This window comes from Schistocerca piceifrons, chromosome 8, assembly GCF_021461385.2.
Source record: "Schistocerca piceifrons isolate TAMUIC-IGC-003096 chromosome 8, iqSchPice1.1, whole genome shotgun sequence".
NCBI classification, from domain to species: Eukaryota; Metazoa; Arthropoda; class Insecta; order Orthoptera; family Acrididae; genus Schistocerca; species Schistocerca piceifrons.
Genome location: NC_060145.1, coordinates 80,445,993 through 80,462,920, shown reverse-complemented (window position 1 = coordinate 80,462,920; position 16,928 = coordinate 80,445,993). Strand labels below are relative to the sequence as shown.

The window sequence follows — 16,928 nt, the reverse complement described above, 5'->3', positions numbered from 1 at the left end:
TCTCATACATCTTCCTCACCAGATGGTAGAGGTTTGTCAGGACTTGCTCTCCAAAGGCCGTCAGTAGTTCTAATGGAATGTTATCTACTTCCGGGGTTTTGTTTCGACTCAGGTCTTTCAGTGCTCTGTCAAACTCTTCATGCAGTATCGTATCTCCCATTTCATCTTCATCTACATCCTCTTCCATTTCCATAATATTGTCCTCAAGTACATCGGCCTTGTATAGACCCTCTATGTACTCCTTCCACCTTTCTCTTCTTTGCTTAGAACTGGGTTTCCATCTGAGCTCTTGATATTCATTCAAGTGGTTCCCTTTTCTCCAAAGGTCTCTTTAATTTTCCTGTAGGCAGTATCTATCTTACCCCTAGTGAGATAAGCCTCTACATCCTTACATTTATCCTCTAGCCATCCCTGCTTAGCCATTTTGCACTTCCTGTCAATCTCATTTTTGAGACGTTTGTATTCCTTTTTGCCTGCTTCATTTACTGCATTTTTGTATTTTCTCCTTTCATCAATTAAATTCAGTATTTCTTCTGTTACCCAAGGATTTTTACTAGCACTCGTCTTTTTACCTACTTGATCCTCTGCTGCCTTCACTACTTCATCTCTCAAAGCTACCCATTCTTCTTCTACTGTGTTTCTTTCCCCCATTCTTGCCATTTGTTCCCTTACGCTCTCCCTGAATCTCTGTACAACCTCTGGTTCTTTTAGTTTATCCAGGTCCCATCTCCTTAAATTCCCACCTTTTTGCAGTTTCTTCAGTTTTAATCTACAGGTCATAACCAATAGATTGTGGCCAGAGTCCACATCTGCCCCTGGAAATGTCTTACAATCTAAAACCTGGTTCCTAAATCTCTGTCTTACCATTATATAATCTATCTGATTCCTTTTAGTATCTCCAGGGTTCTTCCATGTATACAACCTTCTTTCATGATTCTTAAACCAAGTGTTAGCTATGATTAAGTTGTGCTCTGACAAAATTCTACCAGGCGGCTTCCTCTTTCATTTCTTAGCCCCAATCCTTATTCACCTACTACGTTTCCTTCTCTTCCTTTTCCTACTACCGAATTCCACACCAATGACTATTAAATTATCGTCTCCCTTCACTATCTAAATAATTTCTTTTATTTCATCATACATTTCTTCAATTTCTTTGTCATCTGCAGAGCTAGTTGGCATATAAACTTGTACTACTGTAGTAGGCGTGGGCTTCGTGTCTATCTTGACCACAATAATGCGTTCACTATGCTGTTTGTAGTAGCTTACCTGCATTCCTATTTTTTTTATTCATTATTAAACCTACTCCTGCATTACCCCTATTTGGCTTTGTATTTATAACCCTGTATTCCCCTGACCAAAAGTCTTGTTCCTCCTGCCACCGAACTTCACTAATTCCCACTATATCTAAGTTTAAGCTATCCATTTCCCTTTTTAAATTTTCTAACCTACCTGCCTGATTAAGGGATCTGACATTCCACGCTCCGATCTGTAGAACGCCAGTTTTCTTTCTCCTGATAACGACGTCCTCTTGGTTAGTCCCTGCCCGGAGATCCGAATGGGGGACTATTTTACCTCCGGAATATTTTACCCAAGAGTACGCCATCATCATTAAGCATACAGTAAAGCTGCATGCCCTCGGGAAAAATTACGGCTGTAGTTTCTGTTGTGACGTAACAAGACTGTTACGCCACACTGAAGTAGCCGAAAGAAAGGCACGCGTACAAACACGCCGACTGGCGTCAAGTCTGGAACAAGATACGTTATGACTGCTATCAAGAAAATACGTAGCTTTGGAATATACTTAACTTTATTATTCCTTGTGATACATCTCTCTTGACTATACAAATGCGACTCGTAAGATACATGCACTGTTACAATTGGCGGCTTGCTAGGTCGTAGCCATGGACTTAGCAGAAGGCTATTCTAACTGACTCTCGGCAAATGAGAGGAAGGCTTCGTCCGTATAGTCGCTAGCAATGTCGTCCGTACAACTGGGGCGAGTGCTCTCTCGTATCACGAGACCTGCCTTGTGGTGGCGCTAGGTCTGCGATCACACAGTGGCGACACGCGGGTCCGACATGTACTAAATGGACCGCGGCCGATTTAAGCTACCACCTAGCAAGTGTGGTGTCTGGCGGTGACACCACATTCCTCCCCCGCAAATCGGCGAACGGTCGTGTGATAAGGCTTCCGCCCGCCGTGGGGAGGACCCCGTGTTGACGTATGCGATGAGGTGGGGAGCCTAACAACAGGCGAGGCTGTGCCACCCGCACCCAGCCATTCGGTCCGAGGGGATCTAGGAAACGCCTGAAAACCTAGTCCAGGGTGCACGTCAACTTGCGGTGTAAGCGCCCGTAATGAGACAGGAGGGGCCGAAGGGTCGACCTCCATTGCGTCGGGGTACACGACGCGCGATGACGTCATGTGGTCCGGAGCGGGCAAGAGGTCCATGGCGGAGGACGGCTGGTCACGGGAAGCGAGCGGCGGCGCGTGACCCAGGGAGGCGCTTGGCGGCTGCAGCGAAGCGTCGAATGCGGGCGGCGCCGGCGGGAGAACAAGCGGCAGCGGCTGCTGCGGCGGCGCGTCACCATGGGGCAAAACGGAAGGCACCGTCGGTAACACCTGGGGATGAGGCGAGCCAGTAGATGGGTCCCCAGGGCGCTGACCGGACGGCACCGTCGCTGAAAGCAGACGGGGAGCGGCAGAACCCGTGCGACGACAGAGGCGCAGCTGATTGAGATGCCGATGCACCTCACCAGAGGCCCCCAAAACCAAATACATCGCGCGGCCGAGGCAGCGAAGAATGCGCCCTGCGAGCCAACGCCGTGAACCGCGATAGTTGCGATAGAATACAACGTCGCCTGGAGCAAAAGCAGGAGTGTGCCGCTGCACAGGAACCTGATGCGGCGGATGCAGCAAAGACATCAGGGTTCGATGAGGACGACCGTGGAGCAACTCAGCCGGCGAGCGACCATCTCGGGGCTGAGAGCGATACGACGACAAAAAGAGCAACAATGCGTCCTCCCGAGAATGCGACTCTTTCAATTTCAACATCTGTGACTTGAAAGTCCGGACCAATCGTTCAGGGGCACCGTTTGACTGAGGTGAAAACGGCGCGGATGTGAGATGTTGAATACCATTGGCCTGGCAGAACGACTGAAAGTCTGCGGACATGAATTGTGGGCCATTGTCGGAAACAATAGTCTGCGGAAGACCTTCAATGCAAAAGATAGCAGACAACGCTTGGATGGTGGCGGAGGACGTCGTGGAAGACATCCGGACAACAAAAGGAAAATTACTGAAGGCATCTACCAGAACCAACCATCGAGCATTCCAGAATGGACCAGCAAAATCAATGCGCAAGCGTTGCCAAGGGGAAGTGGCTTTTGGCCATGCAAAGACTTTCCGCGGCGGTGCGGATTGTTGTTCGGCACACGCCATGCAAGAAGAACACATATTCGTAATCGCAGCATCGATTCCGAACCAAGTACAGTGCTGACGAGCAAGTTGTTTCGTTCGCACGATACCCCAATGTCCTTGGTGAAGAAGCCGTAAGACAGAGGACTGTAACGAACGTGGGACCACGACTCTGGACTGATCATTATCAGAACGCAACAACAAAACACCACGTCGAACAAAAAGTTTCTCCCTGTGATCAAAAAATCTGCGAATCAACGGATCCTCGATCCGAGACTTTGACAAAGGCCATTGCGTAGCAACAAAACGCAAAACAGTAGCAAGGACAGGGTCAGCAGCTGTGGCTGTAGCTACACGACGAAAATCAATCGGAAACGATTCGATCACTTCATCGGTTTCCGAATCAATGAACAGGCAAGCAAGTTCGGAAGAATCGAATGCTTTATCCTCAGCAACAGGCGAACGGGACAACGCATCGGCGTTGCCGTGCTTAGCAGTGGACCGATACAAGATATCGTAGCGGTACTGCGAGAGGAAAAGAGACCAGCGAATGAATTTCTGCGCTGTACGTGGAGGTACAGGCTTGTTCGGATGAAAAAGCGATGTCAAAGGTTTGTGGTCTGTGATGATGGTAAAGTGACGACCATACAAGAAATCATGGAACTTAGTAACACCAAACACGAGAGCCAAAGCTTCTTTCTCTATCTGTGAGTAATTTCTTTGCGCAGACGAGAGCAATTTGGACGCAAAGGCAATAGGGCGATCATGGGAGCCAACTGTGTGCGCAAGCACAGCACCGATCCTGAAATCCGATGCATCTACCATCAACAAAAGGGGTTTCTGGGGATCGAAAGGCGTGAGGCAAGTATTAGAAAGCAACGCCGATTTCAACTGGCGAAAGGCGCGTTCGCATTCCGTCGTCCAGACGAACGGAACACCCTTACGGCGTAAGCGATGAAGCGGAGCTGAAATCGAAAAGGCATTGCACACATTCACTCACACCTTGTGATGCTAAATCGTGTAATGTTCTTGCGATCTCATCACGTAATGCGTGAGGAACATTGCGCGCTCTGAAAAAGTTCGGTTGCGCGTTGACTTTCAGTTCCAAATGTGTTTCATAGTTTTTAGCGCAACCTAAGCCCGGTGCAAAAATGTCTGCAAATTCGTCACATAACCTAGAAACACTGTCTGAAGGCACAGTCTGATTCACTGATAGGACCTGATTTACAATAGACATGTTAAACAATTGAAATAAATCTAAGCCAAACAAGTTCACTGCAGTAGAAGAACGAAGAACGTAAAACGACACAAGTTTTGTTTGTCCCTTGTATGTTGCAAGAAGGCTGCACTGTCCTAACACAGGAATTTTCTGTCCTGAATATGTGGTTAGCTTAACATTTGCGGCACGCAACGGAGGTTTGCCCAGTTGTTTGTACGTGTCGTGATTGAGCAATGAAACAGCAGCTCCGGTATCGAGCTGGAATGGTATGACCTTGCCATGAAAGTCCAAATCTACAAAAAGTTTATTGTCCTGCTGACGACAAGAGCGACTGGTTTGTGCAATTTGAACAGACACTGGTACAGAATCACTTGCTAATTGACGTGATTTCCGGCGACGTCGACGCACAGTTTTTGTGGGACGAACACAGGCACTGTTAGAGAAAGTGTCACTGGACGAAGTGGAATTAACGACATGAATGTCCATGGGCGAAGGTCCACGAGCCTAAGTGTCCTTAGTTCGATTCCGGCGCGAAGCAAAGGGCCTGGAATGGTTGTGATTGTCTGAACTGAGCTTTTTCTGGCAAACACTTTGAACATGTCCCTTCCTATTGCAGAAAAAGCAAATAGCTTGGCGTGACGGGCAATGTTCACGCGAATGTCTAGTAGCACACCGCGGGCATGATTTCACTGCATTTGTGTGCTGGCGCGGCACACCTGGCTTAGAGCGCGGCGGCAGCTGCGTTGGTGTGCGGGAGGGCAGTTGACCGGGCCGCGTAGCGCGAGCGCGCCCGGCGGGCCGGTTAATGTTACACACAGCTGGCGAAGTTTCAAAAGATTCCTGAGCACAGTCAAGTGTGTCTTGTCTATCCAATATGTCTATCACTTGTTGAAGGGAGGGATTAACTAGTTTCAAAATTTGCTCCCGTATGCGAACATCAGAAACGTTCTGTGCAATTACATCACGAACCATTGTATCTGAATAAGAAAGGCCACAGTCACAGTCAAAGGCACAGTCCCTAGTAAGTCCTTGCGATGTTGTTACCCACTCCCTATTAGTTTGACCGGCCGTACGTTTTGTACGAAAGAAAGTATACCTTTTTGCAACTACATTAACTGTTTCTTTGAAATAGGCATCTAAAGCAGACAAAATTTCTTCATAGGACAGAGTTGCTACGTCGCGTCGGGGAAACAATTTCACTATCACACGGTAGGTGGACACACCGACACAAGAAAGCAAAAACGGCTGCCGCTCATTACCTTGAATTCTGTAGGCGGCTAGATGGAAGGCGAACTGTCGGGACCATTCGGTCCACGACTCGTGCGCCGGGTTGTAGTTCCTAAAAGGCGGTGCAACTGCGAGTTGTGGCTGCGGTAGCGGTGAAGCGGCGGCTGCCGCATCGGTTTGAATGGCACGTTGACCCTGGACGAGCTGTCCAAGGGCATCCAATAACGCCTGCGTCTGCTGATTCTGCAAGCGATAAAATTCGGACAGTACATCTGGCGAAGCCATGACACAAATAAATGTAAGCAATTAGAAAGAACAAAACCCTTTCCGTTGCCTCGTCGCCAATCTGTTGTGACGTAACAAGACTGTTACGCCACACTGAAGTAGCCGAAAGAAAGGCACGCGTACACACACGCCGACTGGCGTCAAGTCTGGAACAAGATACGTTATGACTGCTATCAAGAAAATACGTAGCTTTGGAATATACTTAACTTTATTATTCCTTGTGATACATCTCTCTTGACTATACAAATGCGACTCGTAAGATACATGCACTGTTACAATTGGCGCCTTGCTAGGTCGTAGCCATGGACTTAGCAGAAGGCTATTCTAACTGACTCTCGGCAAATGAGAGGAAGGCTTCGTCCGTATAGTCGCTAGCAATGTCGTCCGTACAACTGGGGCGAGTGCTCTATCGTATCTCGAGACCTGCCTTGTGGTGGCGCTAGGTCTGCGATCACACAGTGGCGACACGCGGGTCCGACATGTACTAAATGGACCGCGGCCGATTTAAGCTACCACCTAGCAAGTGTGGTGTCTGGCGGTGACACCACAGTTTCCCCTTGCTTTCAACTCGCAGTACCAGCAATGAAAGGCCGTTTTGGTTAGTGTTACAAGGCCAGATCAGTCAGTCATCCAGACTGTTGCCCTTGCAACTACTGAAAAGGCTGCTGTCCCTCTTCAGGAACCACGCGTTTGTCTGGAATGGATATTGCTCTCATTTGAAAGAATTGCAGCTGCTGGTCCAGGATAAACCTTTCTGCATCTTTGTTTTTTTCCCCAGCTTTTGCAGACTCAGTTCAGTGGGAAGTGACTCCAGATTTTTGTTCTAGTGACCACTTCTCAGTGTCGATTTGTCTGCCTCCTAGGACAGTGGCCAGAGACCATGCAGATGGCTGATACAAAGAGCAAATTGGTTACAGTGCAGTTGACAGGCTATTTTTGAATGAAAGGATTGTGCAGAAGAGGTGGTGGCCCGTATCATTCATGAGATCCAAAGGGCTGCCACAGAGTCCATCCCCAGGTCTAGTAACCACCTCAGATGATGGCCTGTACCTTGGTGGAATGACGACTGTCGATTGGCAATCGGGGCCAGACGGACAGCTCTGCAGAACTTCAAACAGTGCCCAACTATAGACAGTCTTCATGCCTTCAGGTCTGTGAGAGCACATGCAAGGTGTGTGATCAAAGAACGGAAGAGGGCTTTCTGGGGGGAATTCACAACTTCCATTAATCGGTCCACTTCCACTGCGCACATTTGGGAATCAATAAGATGGATTTCAGGCAAGGGTAGTCAAAGTCCCCTTACGGCCTTGTCAAATAATGGGGTCTCGGTGGACACTTCTTTACCGTTACTAAGTCATCCACACAAGCTCCTGCTGTTCAGGCATTCTGTCAGGCTGCAGAGATGAGGAAGCTCAATTTCTTCTCACGTAATGAGGAAGTCTACAACCTTCCATTCTCCATGTGGGAACTGGAATCGGCTTTATCTGCAGCCAGAGATACTGCTCCAGGACCTGATGAGATCCTTTATACCATGCTTCATCATCTGTGCCCTGAAGCGAAAGGTCAGCTCCTCTCTTTTTTAAATCAGATCTGGTTTGATGGACAGTACCCACACAACTTGGGAGGAGGCAATATTAATCCCATTTCTGGATACCAGGCAAGGACCGTAGCGCCCCCAACAGTTATCAGAGTGTCGCCCTTACCAGTTGTATGGGTAAGACTCTTCAACGCATGGTCAACTGCCGCCTCGTCTGGCTGCTCGAGTCCCTGTGCGGTTTCAGGTGTTACCATTCCATTCTTGACAACTTAATTCTACTGGAGACAGTTTCAGGTGTTACCATTCCATTCTTGACAACTTAATTCTACTGGAGACAGTGATACAGGAGTCCTTCTTATGCCGAAACCATTTAGTTTGTGTGTTTTTTGACCTCGAAAAAGCATATGACAGCACTTGGAGGTACAACATCCCTCGCCAACTTCATGAATGGGAACTATGTGGACTCGCATTCGGGAGGACGACGGTTCAATCCCGCGTCCGGCCATCCTGATTTAGGTTTTCCATGATTTCCCTAAATCGCTTCAGGCAAATGCTGGGATGGTTCCTTTGAAAGGACGCGGCCGACTTCCTTCCCCGTCCTTCCCTAATCCGATGAGACTGATGGCCTCGCTGTTTGGTCTCTTCCCCCAAACAATCCAATACAACTACGTGGACGCCTGCCGCTTCTGATCCAATCCTTTCTCAAGGGCTGGCGTTTTCGTTATCGCATTGGCGATGCCACGTCTGATTGCTTTGTGCAGGAGAATGGTGTACCCCAGGGCAGTGTCATCAGTGTCACATTGTTTGCCATCGCTATCAATGGCATTTCCTCTGCAGTCAGGAGCCCTGTCAAATGCTCTTTGTTTGTGGATGACTTTGTAATCTTCTACTCTTCCTCTGATCTTAAGACGACGACAACGAGGCAGCTACAGCTGACCATTAGGAGGCTGGAAACCTGGGCCTAGACAGTTCTCATCTGGTTTTCAGTTCTCATCTGAGAAGACTGTGTATGTCAATTTTAATTGCGCTCATCGGAGTTTTAACCAACCAGAGCTTACAATGGTGGACCGTATTTTACGTTTTCAAGACACTGTGCTCTTTTTGGTTTATTATTTGACATGGCTCCCACACCTGAAAGGCCTGCGAACAAAGGGCTTCCGGTTTGAAATGCCTTGGTGGAAAACTTGGGGAGCTTACAGGTCCAGCTCCAGCAGTTTTTTAGGGCATTTGTTCGATCAAACTTAGACTATGGCAGCATGGTCTACGGATTGGCCCGTCCTTCCTACCTTCGGATGTTAGATGCTGTACACCACAAGGACATTCAGATATCGACTGGAGCCTTTCGAACCAGTCCAGTTCAGAGTCTGTGTGCAGAGGCTGGTGAACCACCACTCTGAATTTGGCGATGTATCCTTTTGGGCTTGACAGGCGCTGAAAATCTCAGCGTTACCTCAGTCATTGGCATTTAGTTCAGTGATCCAACCCACCTTTGAACAACTGTTCGGGAATCGGCCACAAGTGACTCAGCCATTTGGTATATGTGCTATGGACTGTCTCATGGAACTGGATCTCTCGGGCATGAAAATACACACCCAGGGATGGAACGCACTGCCGCCTTGGTGTCTTCAGAGGCCCAAAGTGATTTTAAGCTTGACACAGTACATGAAAAGTTGTACTCCAGATATGGTTTTCACAACTTTGTTTTCGTCTATTTTAAGTATGTACCGTAGTTTTATCGTTATTTATACAGATGGATCCCAGAAAGAGAATGCTCTTGGTTGTTCTGTGGTTTTCCCTGATAGGGTTTTTGAATTTACAAATAATGATGTGGAGTTATATGACATTCTGATGGCACTAGAGGGTTCACAGACATCACTGTACAAGTTTTCTTGTCTGTTCTGACTCTCTTAGTTCACTGCAAGCACTTCACCAAATGTATCCGGTAGCCCATTGATTCAGCTCATCCATGACTCCTTACAGCGGCTCCAATGCCGTGGCAAGGTGGTGATCGTTTGCTGGGTATCTGCTGCCGTTGGGATACAGGGTAACGACATGGCTGACCAAGCTGCCAAGGAAGCATGGTGAGATGGTGCTGTCCATCAGTGTCCCATCCTGTTGCACACCATTATTTCACTTTCTGACAGATGCATCATGCATCAGTGGGAGACTGAATGGTTGCAGGTGTCAGATAACAAACTGAGGTCACTCAAATCAACCACAAAGGCTTGGTGGACTTCGTGTCAGCCTCGCCGCTGGAAGGAGGTTTTGCTTACCAGACTGCACATCGGGTATAGCCCTTTCACACGTGGCTTCCTCCTCCGGCAGGAGGATCCACCATTCTGTGAAGTTTGTGGTGTGCTGCTTTCGGTTCAGCATATTGTGGCTACGTGTGTCCTGTATACTGATATTAGGGCAGCTCTCAGTCTTGCTGAAGATCTGACCTCGCAGGTACTGATACCAGTGTTAACAGAGTGGTGAAATTTTGTGAACTGTCAGGCCTCGTCCCTAAACTGGTGGGGAAGGGTGGCAGACTTTAGTACGTTATAAAATGCTCCGCATGTGGGGACAGCCTTCGTCCTCACCAATGAGATTTCATGTTGACTTTTCATCAGGGCGCTGATGACCATGATGTCGAGCTCGCCCTCAACCCAAATCATCATCATCACAGCTATCCTCTTATACCTTTAAAACAGATTTGAGGTATTGTCCACTGCTGAAAGAACATCTGAGCCAGCAAGGGGTGTCTCGTTAAGACTGGGACCAATGTTCCTGAAAGACCCGGACAATTGTAGAGTGTGGGCTACCATGCATTGGGAGCTCCAAAATAAGGTGGGGAGGGGGGTCACGTCCGAAATATGGAGGTGGCTCTACTGGCAGTGATTGAATATGCATGATGCCTGCTGCCTGGGCTCAGAGGCCTATTGGCAAGCTGCTTTGGTGAAGACAGCCTTGTTTCTGGGTGAAAGCAGAGCTAGCATATTGTAGCATCATTCCCAGAACCATTCATGATCTTTTGCTTTGGAGCAGAGTGGAAGGCTTAAAGCAGAGACTCAGATATTTTTGTGATTGTCTTGGATGCAGATTCCTCGACCTTCGCTTTTGGGTGGAGAATATAGGAGCTCTGTAATAGGTTGTGACTGTTGCCTTCTTTTATTTCTTCATTTTTTGTCTTTGGTGTTGACGTACTGCAACGTGGTATGGGCTGAATAATGGGGTGTGGAAGTGCAACACTATTTTAAATAATTTAGCTGACAGGTGCACAGTTTCCTTTCACCGTAGTTTACTTTCACTGTTCACAACCTCTCAGTAATACGCATTTATAGATGGCCAGTGCACCATTGTTTTAACTTTCCATAAGCCTCATTAATAGTTTGTAGGCACACCTCCACATACTGCTACAATAGTTTACTGTTGAGCATCTACAAGCAGTAAAAACTTAACCACAAAGTTCACAGTTCTTTAAGAATTTTGAAAGGTATGTATGGTGCAACACTGTCTCTGTCATTGTTTTAACACACGGCCTAATTGTGTTACACTTATTTCACTGATGCATTGTTGTTGATCTAACCAATACAGATTCCTTGTCTGAAACTCTGCCATGGACTGACTGTCTCGGGACCAAAAATTGGGCCCTTATATATCCTCACAATAATAGGTGCTGAAACTACAGATTGTTTGAAGTTTAATTTATCAAAATTACAATTAAAACTTAACTCATTAAATAAAATGAATATATCGAAAAATCTGTTCTTTTCGACAGTTTCCTCTACTAAAAGGTTTTGCGAAATTATTTGTTTAAATCGTGAAATTAACATATATAGTTACACAAACAATACTTTTGACAAAACTGTTAATTAGTTTGGAATTAATTACAGGCAGGGTTTGCTACCATATTTGTGAATAGAGCGAAATAAATACTTAAAGAATGCTAGTGTTTTGTCTTCCAAATGTATATAATTAATATAGAATTTATATTTGTTTATAAGTCAACAATATAATTTAAGTTGCAAAAGAATTACTGATTTCACCCTGTAGCAACAAATACTAACTAGGCATAATCGAAATAAATTAGAAAATCAATTGCATACATAAAACTAAGCACAAAGTTAGATCTGGTTTTATAGTCTTTAAAACTGAGGGCCAACCTTTCTCTTTCATGTAAATGCAGATTATACTCACATATGTTAATGGTAGTTAATTCAAAAAATGAAAAATGAATTTTAAAGAGGCAAATGGCAAAACAAGAGGGAAAGTAAAATTATTCCGGCTTGCTTTGTCACAAGGTCAGGCAGGATGTTGCTACTAAGGTAACAGAACGTGTGGTATGCACATTTGGATTTTTTTAGGACTGATAAATACCCCCACACATTCAGTATTACACATTTTAATTTCAGGCAGGGACGCCTACTATTTCAGTTAATTAAAGAGAGTAGCTTTCGTCATGGCAGACTGGCGAAAGAAAATTATAATACATTATGGATGTCCAATAAGTAATGCAGCACATTTTTTCTGAAAGCAGGTTTTTTTTATTCAGTTTTCCAATACACCATATTATTCTCCATTCTTTTGGCTATAGAATCCTATTCTTCAACATAATCTGCAGTCAATGTGATGGCGCTATGCTACGTTACTGGGAGGACCCGTGTACCCACGTGGTACCACTCTACTGGTCGATGTTGGAGCCAACGTCTTGTTGCATCAATAACCACCTCGGTGTGCACCTTTCATTGGACTAAACAGATGGAAGTGGGAAGGTGCGAGGTATGGGCTGCAGGGTGGATGGGGATGAACAATCCAATGAAGATTTATGAGCTCCTCTTGGCTGCATTGCATTGTAATGGAGGAGGAGACATGCATTTGCATTTTTGTGGCAACGAACATGCTGAAGCATTTCTTCAATTTCCTGAGGGTAGCACAATACAATCATTGCACCATGAGGGAGGACATTATACAGAATAACCCCTTCGGAGTCCCAGAAACCTGTCACAATGACCTAACATCTGAGGCCACGGCTTTAAACTTTTTATTGAGAGAAGAGGCGGTGTGGCACCACGTCATGGATTGCCATTTTGTTTGAAGTTCGAGATGGTGAACCCATGTGTAATGGCCTGTGATGATATTTGACAAAATCTTGTCAGATCAGCCTTGTAATGCACAAGAAATTCTGTTAGATGTCCTTCATTGACTTTACTGTCTTCTGTTAGATGGCAAGGAATGCAGTGCACACACTCCTTTCAGTACCCCACTGGTGGAAAAGTGTGTCAGCACCACCAGCAGAGACATCCAGCTGTGCAGTTAGTTTGATTGTGAACCGCCGATCACCTTGAATTAAATTGTCTGCATCTTCCAACATTGCAGGAGTCACAGGTGTGTGCAGCTGGCTAGCACTGAGAGATCGGACAGGTTCACTATGCTTCTGTTCAGTGTCAGATCTCCACAGACATTCTGCAAGCACCAATGAATATCTGCGATTCTCCAGTTTTCTGCAAAAAGAAACTCTGCTTGGAATGCACCTCTGTTACGGATGCAATTTTTTTGAAGGTTACGTATAGTACTGCCACCTATCAGAACTTAATGGAACTGTAGGGGCTGAAGTGGGAATATTCCATGATGTTCTACAGCAAATTCCACATTCTTTCAACCAAAGTTGGCTGAGAAAATAAATACGTTGCATTACTTATCAATTGCCCCTCCTAGTATTAGTTAACCTCTGGAACATCTATACAAACTTCCCAGCTGTTGTCTCTCTTATAATCGCTAACAGTGCGCACGTAGTACTAGGGACAGAAAGCTGGCAGAAGCCAGATGTTACTAGCAGTGAAATTCTAAATTCCAGCTGGAATGTATATTGCAAAGGAATGTTGAAAACTGGTTTTGGAGGTATATCCATAGCTGGAAAAGTATGATAATATTTGGGGAGTTTAGTAAAGACTCAAAAAAAAAGTGCAAAATAATTAGTGTGGAGGTAAGTGTTATAGGAAGATCAAACATGTTCATCTGATGCTTTTAAGATCCTGTACCTCAGTAACAATAGTCGTGGAACATTTGAAGAGAAACTTGGAAAAGATTTCATGTAAATTTCATGTCATGTTGTATTATTAGGTGCAGATTTCAGCTTCTCAGTTGTAGACTGGGAGACATGGGTGATTACAGCTGCTCGTAGGGACAGGGAATCATGTGAAATTATTCTGAATGCTTTGGTCAAAAATTACCTTGCGCGGCTAATCAGAGAACTGACTCATAAAGACAATCTACTTGGTCTCCTGATCACCAACAGGCCTGAACTTTTCAGCTCAGTTAGCATAAAGCAGGGGATCAGCATCACTGAATGTGCCTGTAAATAGAAATATAAAGAAAGGTAGGAAGGTATTCATGGAGACAAAGAGTGAAAAAAAGAATAATAATTTTGTCACTTGGGATGGTCATTGAAAAATTCGTCTCCAGGGCCCAAAAATCTTGAACATCAATGGATAAAGGTAAAGAGTATTTTACAAATGCACTAGAGAGATAGGTATGTGCTGAGCGAAGTTGAGAGGGGCGAGAAAGACACACCATGATTTGACAGATGCGTTAGAAAGCTGCTATGAGCCTCACTGTAAATTTAAACAGAGCAAAAGCATCACAGACTGACGGAAACTAAACAAAACTAAAATTAGCGTAAGGAGAGCCATGAATGAACCACTCAACAGATTTGGAAGTAAAATTCTACCCACTGACTTGACAGAAAATCCTATGAAATAGCAATCTTAAGTCAGTAAATAAATTAAAGCCCTCTGTCCGAAGACTCTGGGACTATAATGGCATTGATATGGAGGTTGACAGAGAGAATGCCAAAATACTAAATAACTTTTTGCAGAAAATGTTTTACTGGGGCTGTTAATACTGTTGTTCCTCCTATAAATCATCATGCATCGCACAAGTGCCAGAATGACAGATATCGAACTCAGTGACCATAAGATTGAAAAACAATTGAAAATGTTTGACTGGGGAAAGGCCAGTGGACCTGAAGTAATATTAGTAAAATTCTACATAGGGAATGTGATACAGCAGGCTCCTCATCTAGCAAAAGTGTACTTCCTTAGGTCACTGGAGAAGTACAATGCAGAGTATTCCTGGTTTTTTTTTCCTCCTCTCAAGAAGGTTGTCGAGCATATGGAAAAAACTATAGGTCTGTATCTCTGACATCTGTGTGCTGTAGTAATTTTGAATATGTTATATGCTTTTGTATTGTGAAATTTTTGGAAACAAAAAAAAAATCTCCTCTGTAGGAATTGACATGAATCCCGAAAATGATTATGTGAAACCCAGCTCTCACTGATCATCCACAAGACCTAGAAAGCAGTATACATCTCTGTCCAGGTTGACACCATGTTCCTTGACTTCTCAATAGTGAGAAATCTTCAACGGCAAAAGTAGCTTTGGGCATACCTCAAGGGAGTTTTGTAGGTTTCACAATATATATAAATGACCTGCTGGATAACATCAGAAGTTCCATGCAGCTTTTTGCAGATGATACTTTTGTATACATAGAAGTTGCAATGCTAGAAAATGATACTGAAATGCCGGAAGACCTGTGGAGGATCAGTACCTGTAGCAGGGATTGGCAGGTGACCCTCAACATAAACAAATTAAACAAATGTAATGTAATAAAAGTGGAGATAACATGATCATCAGAGAATCACTGGAAGTAGTCACATCCATAAATTATCTCGGAGCATACGTACCAAGCTATATAAAGTGGAACAACCACATAAAACAAATTGCAGATAAAGCAGATGCCAGATTTGTGTTTCTTTGAAAGGATTCTCAGGATGTATAGCTAATGTCCAGAGAAAGTAGCTTACAAGACCCTTGTTAGACCTATAGTTGAATATTGCTGGTCTGTCTGGGATCCATACCAGACAGTGTTGATTGAGGAAATAGAAGAGACCCAGTGAAGAGCAGCGTATTTCCTTACAGATTAATTTAATGCCTGTTAAAGCAACATGAAGGTGCACAGCCAATTCACACAGCAGACACTGCATGAGAGGTATTCTACATCACGATGTGATTTAAAGAGTCAACGAGTGTATTTGTTCGGTACACTAAATATCCCCTACCATACACCATAAGGTGGCTTATGGAGTATTAATGTAGCTGAAGTTCACAATCTTTTAGCCCTAATAAAAGACAATAAAACATCTTGTATTACTCATTCTGTGTGAGCAGGCAATGAAGATAATGTGACGTGTAACAATTGTGATGAGTACAGGAATGCTCATTCTCCGCTTGACAGCTGTCTTTTATTGATTTGCTCGTCAGCATACTTTTGATCACAGCCTTTGTAAAGGCAGTTTGCATTTCTAACTTTCCTCTTCTCCCTCCATTCATCAGCTGCTCTGTGTGCTATTTTATTGCTTTCAATGTTGTCTTGGAACTACTTTGTCCTTTCTAACAGTTGAAAACATCCACTTTTGTTGTTGGAAGCTTGAGGTCTGGTACTGCAGGTTTTTGTAGGTGCTTGCCAGTCTGTGTTCCTCTGTGCTCTAGATAAATATAAAGGCTTTATGAAAATACTTTCCATGTATTTCACACCTGTTTTAAAGTAAATTCTCTAATATGTTTTTCTCCTGTTAAGACATATAATACACTTATTTTTCAAATGTTTTACAGGCAGCGCCACGTAGCAGCTGCTCAGAAGAGGGAACTTGGAGACTTCAACAGTGTCCAGGAAATCATGTCTGAAGAGTTTGAGGACAACAACATTTCTGCAGTTCCTAGCTGACGAGAGGTTATTCCCTCCAGACAAAACATATTTCTGCCTTAAACAGAACCTGCAGAACTGTTACAAAAGCCACTGAGTGACTTGTTAGCTGTACAACATCAAAGTGTGGTACTGTAAATAGTGGCATTCTGAAAAGACAGACAAGTGAAATGTTGTCTTGCCAAGTACTGACACACAATATCATGACAAAATTCTCTTTTGTGATTCTCTTTTGTGAATAAAATTATTTTGTCTAAAGGCTTGTGAATTATTTATTATTATTATTATTATTATTATTTTTATTTTTATTTTTGAGCTTTTCCTCAATACAGAGGCTTATCTCCAACATAATAATTTACTTGGAAATTACAATACAAACAACAAACGTTCTTAAACTATATTTTCAAAATATTCCTCCAGGTGAATTATATGACTTCAAATCAATACAGTATGTTTGTTAATTTGTAAAAAAAGAACCCTCTAAAATACTAATGTCTAAT

The 16,928-nt window shown here is 44.3% G+C and overlaps 1 protein-coding gene across 4 annotated transcripts in view; it reads left to right on the top strand.

The window, feature by feature from the left end:
• Positions 1 to 16,687, top strand: part of LOC124711331 (zinc finger protein 271-like) — a 152,440-nt gene extending 135,753 nt beyond the window's left edge. For all 4 annotated transcript variants that reach the window (XM_047241358.1, XM_047241357.1, XM_047241355.1 and 1 more), the window contains exon 17: positions 16,338 to 16,687. In XM_047241358.1, coding sequence (XP_047097314.1) covers positions 16,338 to 16,449 — 112 coding nt within the window. In that variant the 3' untranslated portion in view covers positions 16,450 to 16,687. The remainder of the gene's footprint in view (positions 1 to 16,337) is intronic.
• Positions 16,688 to 16,928: the final 241 nt, after the last annotated feature.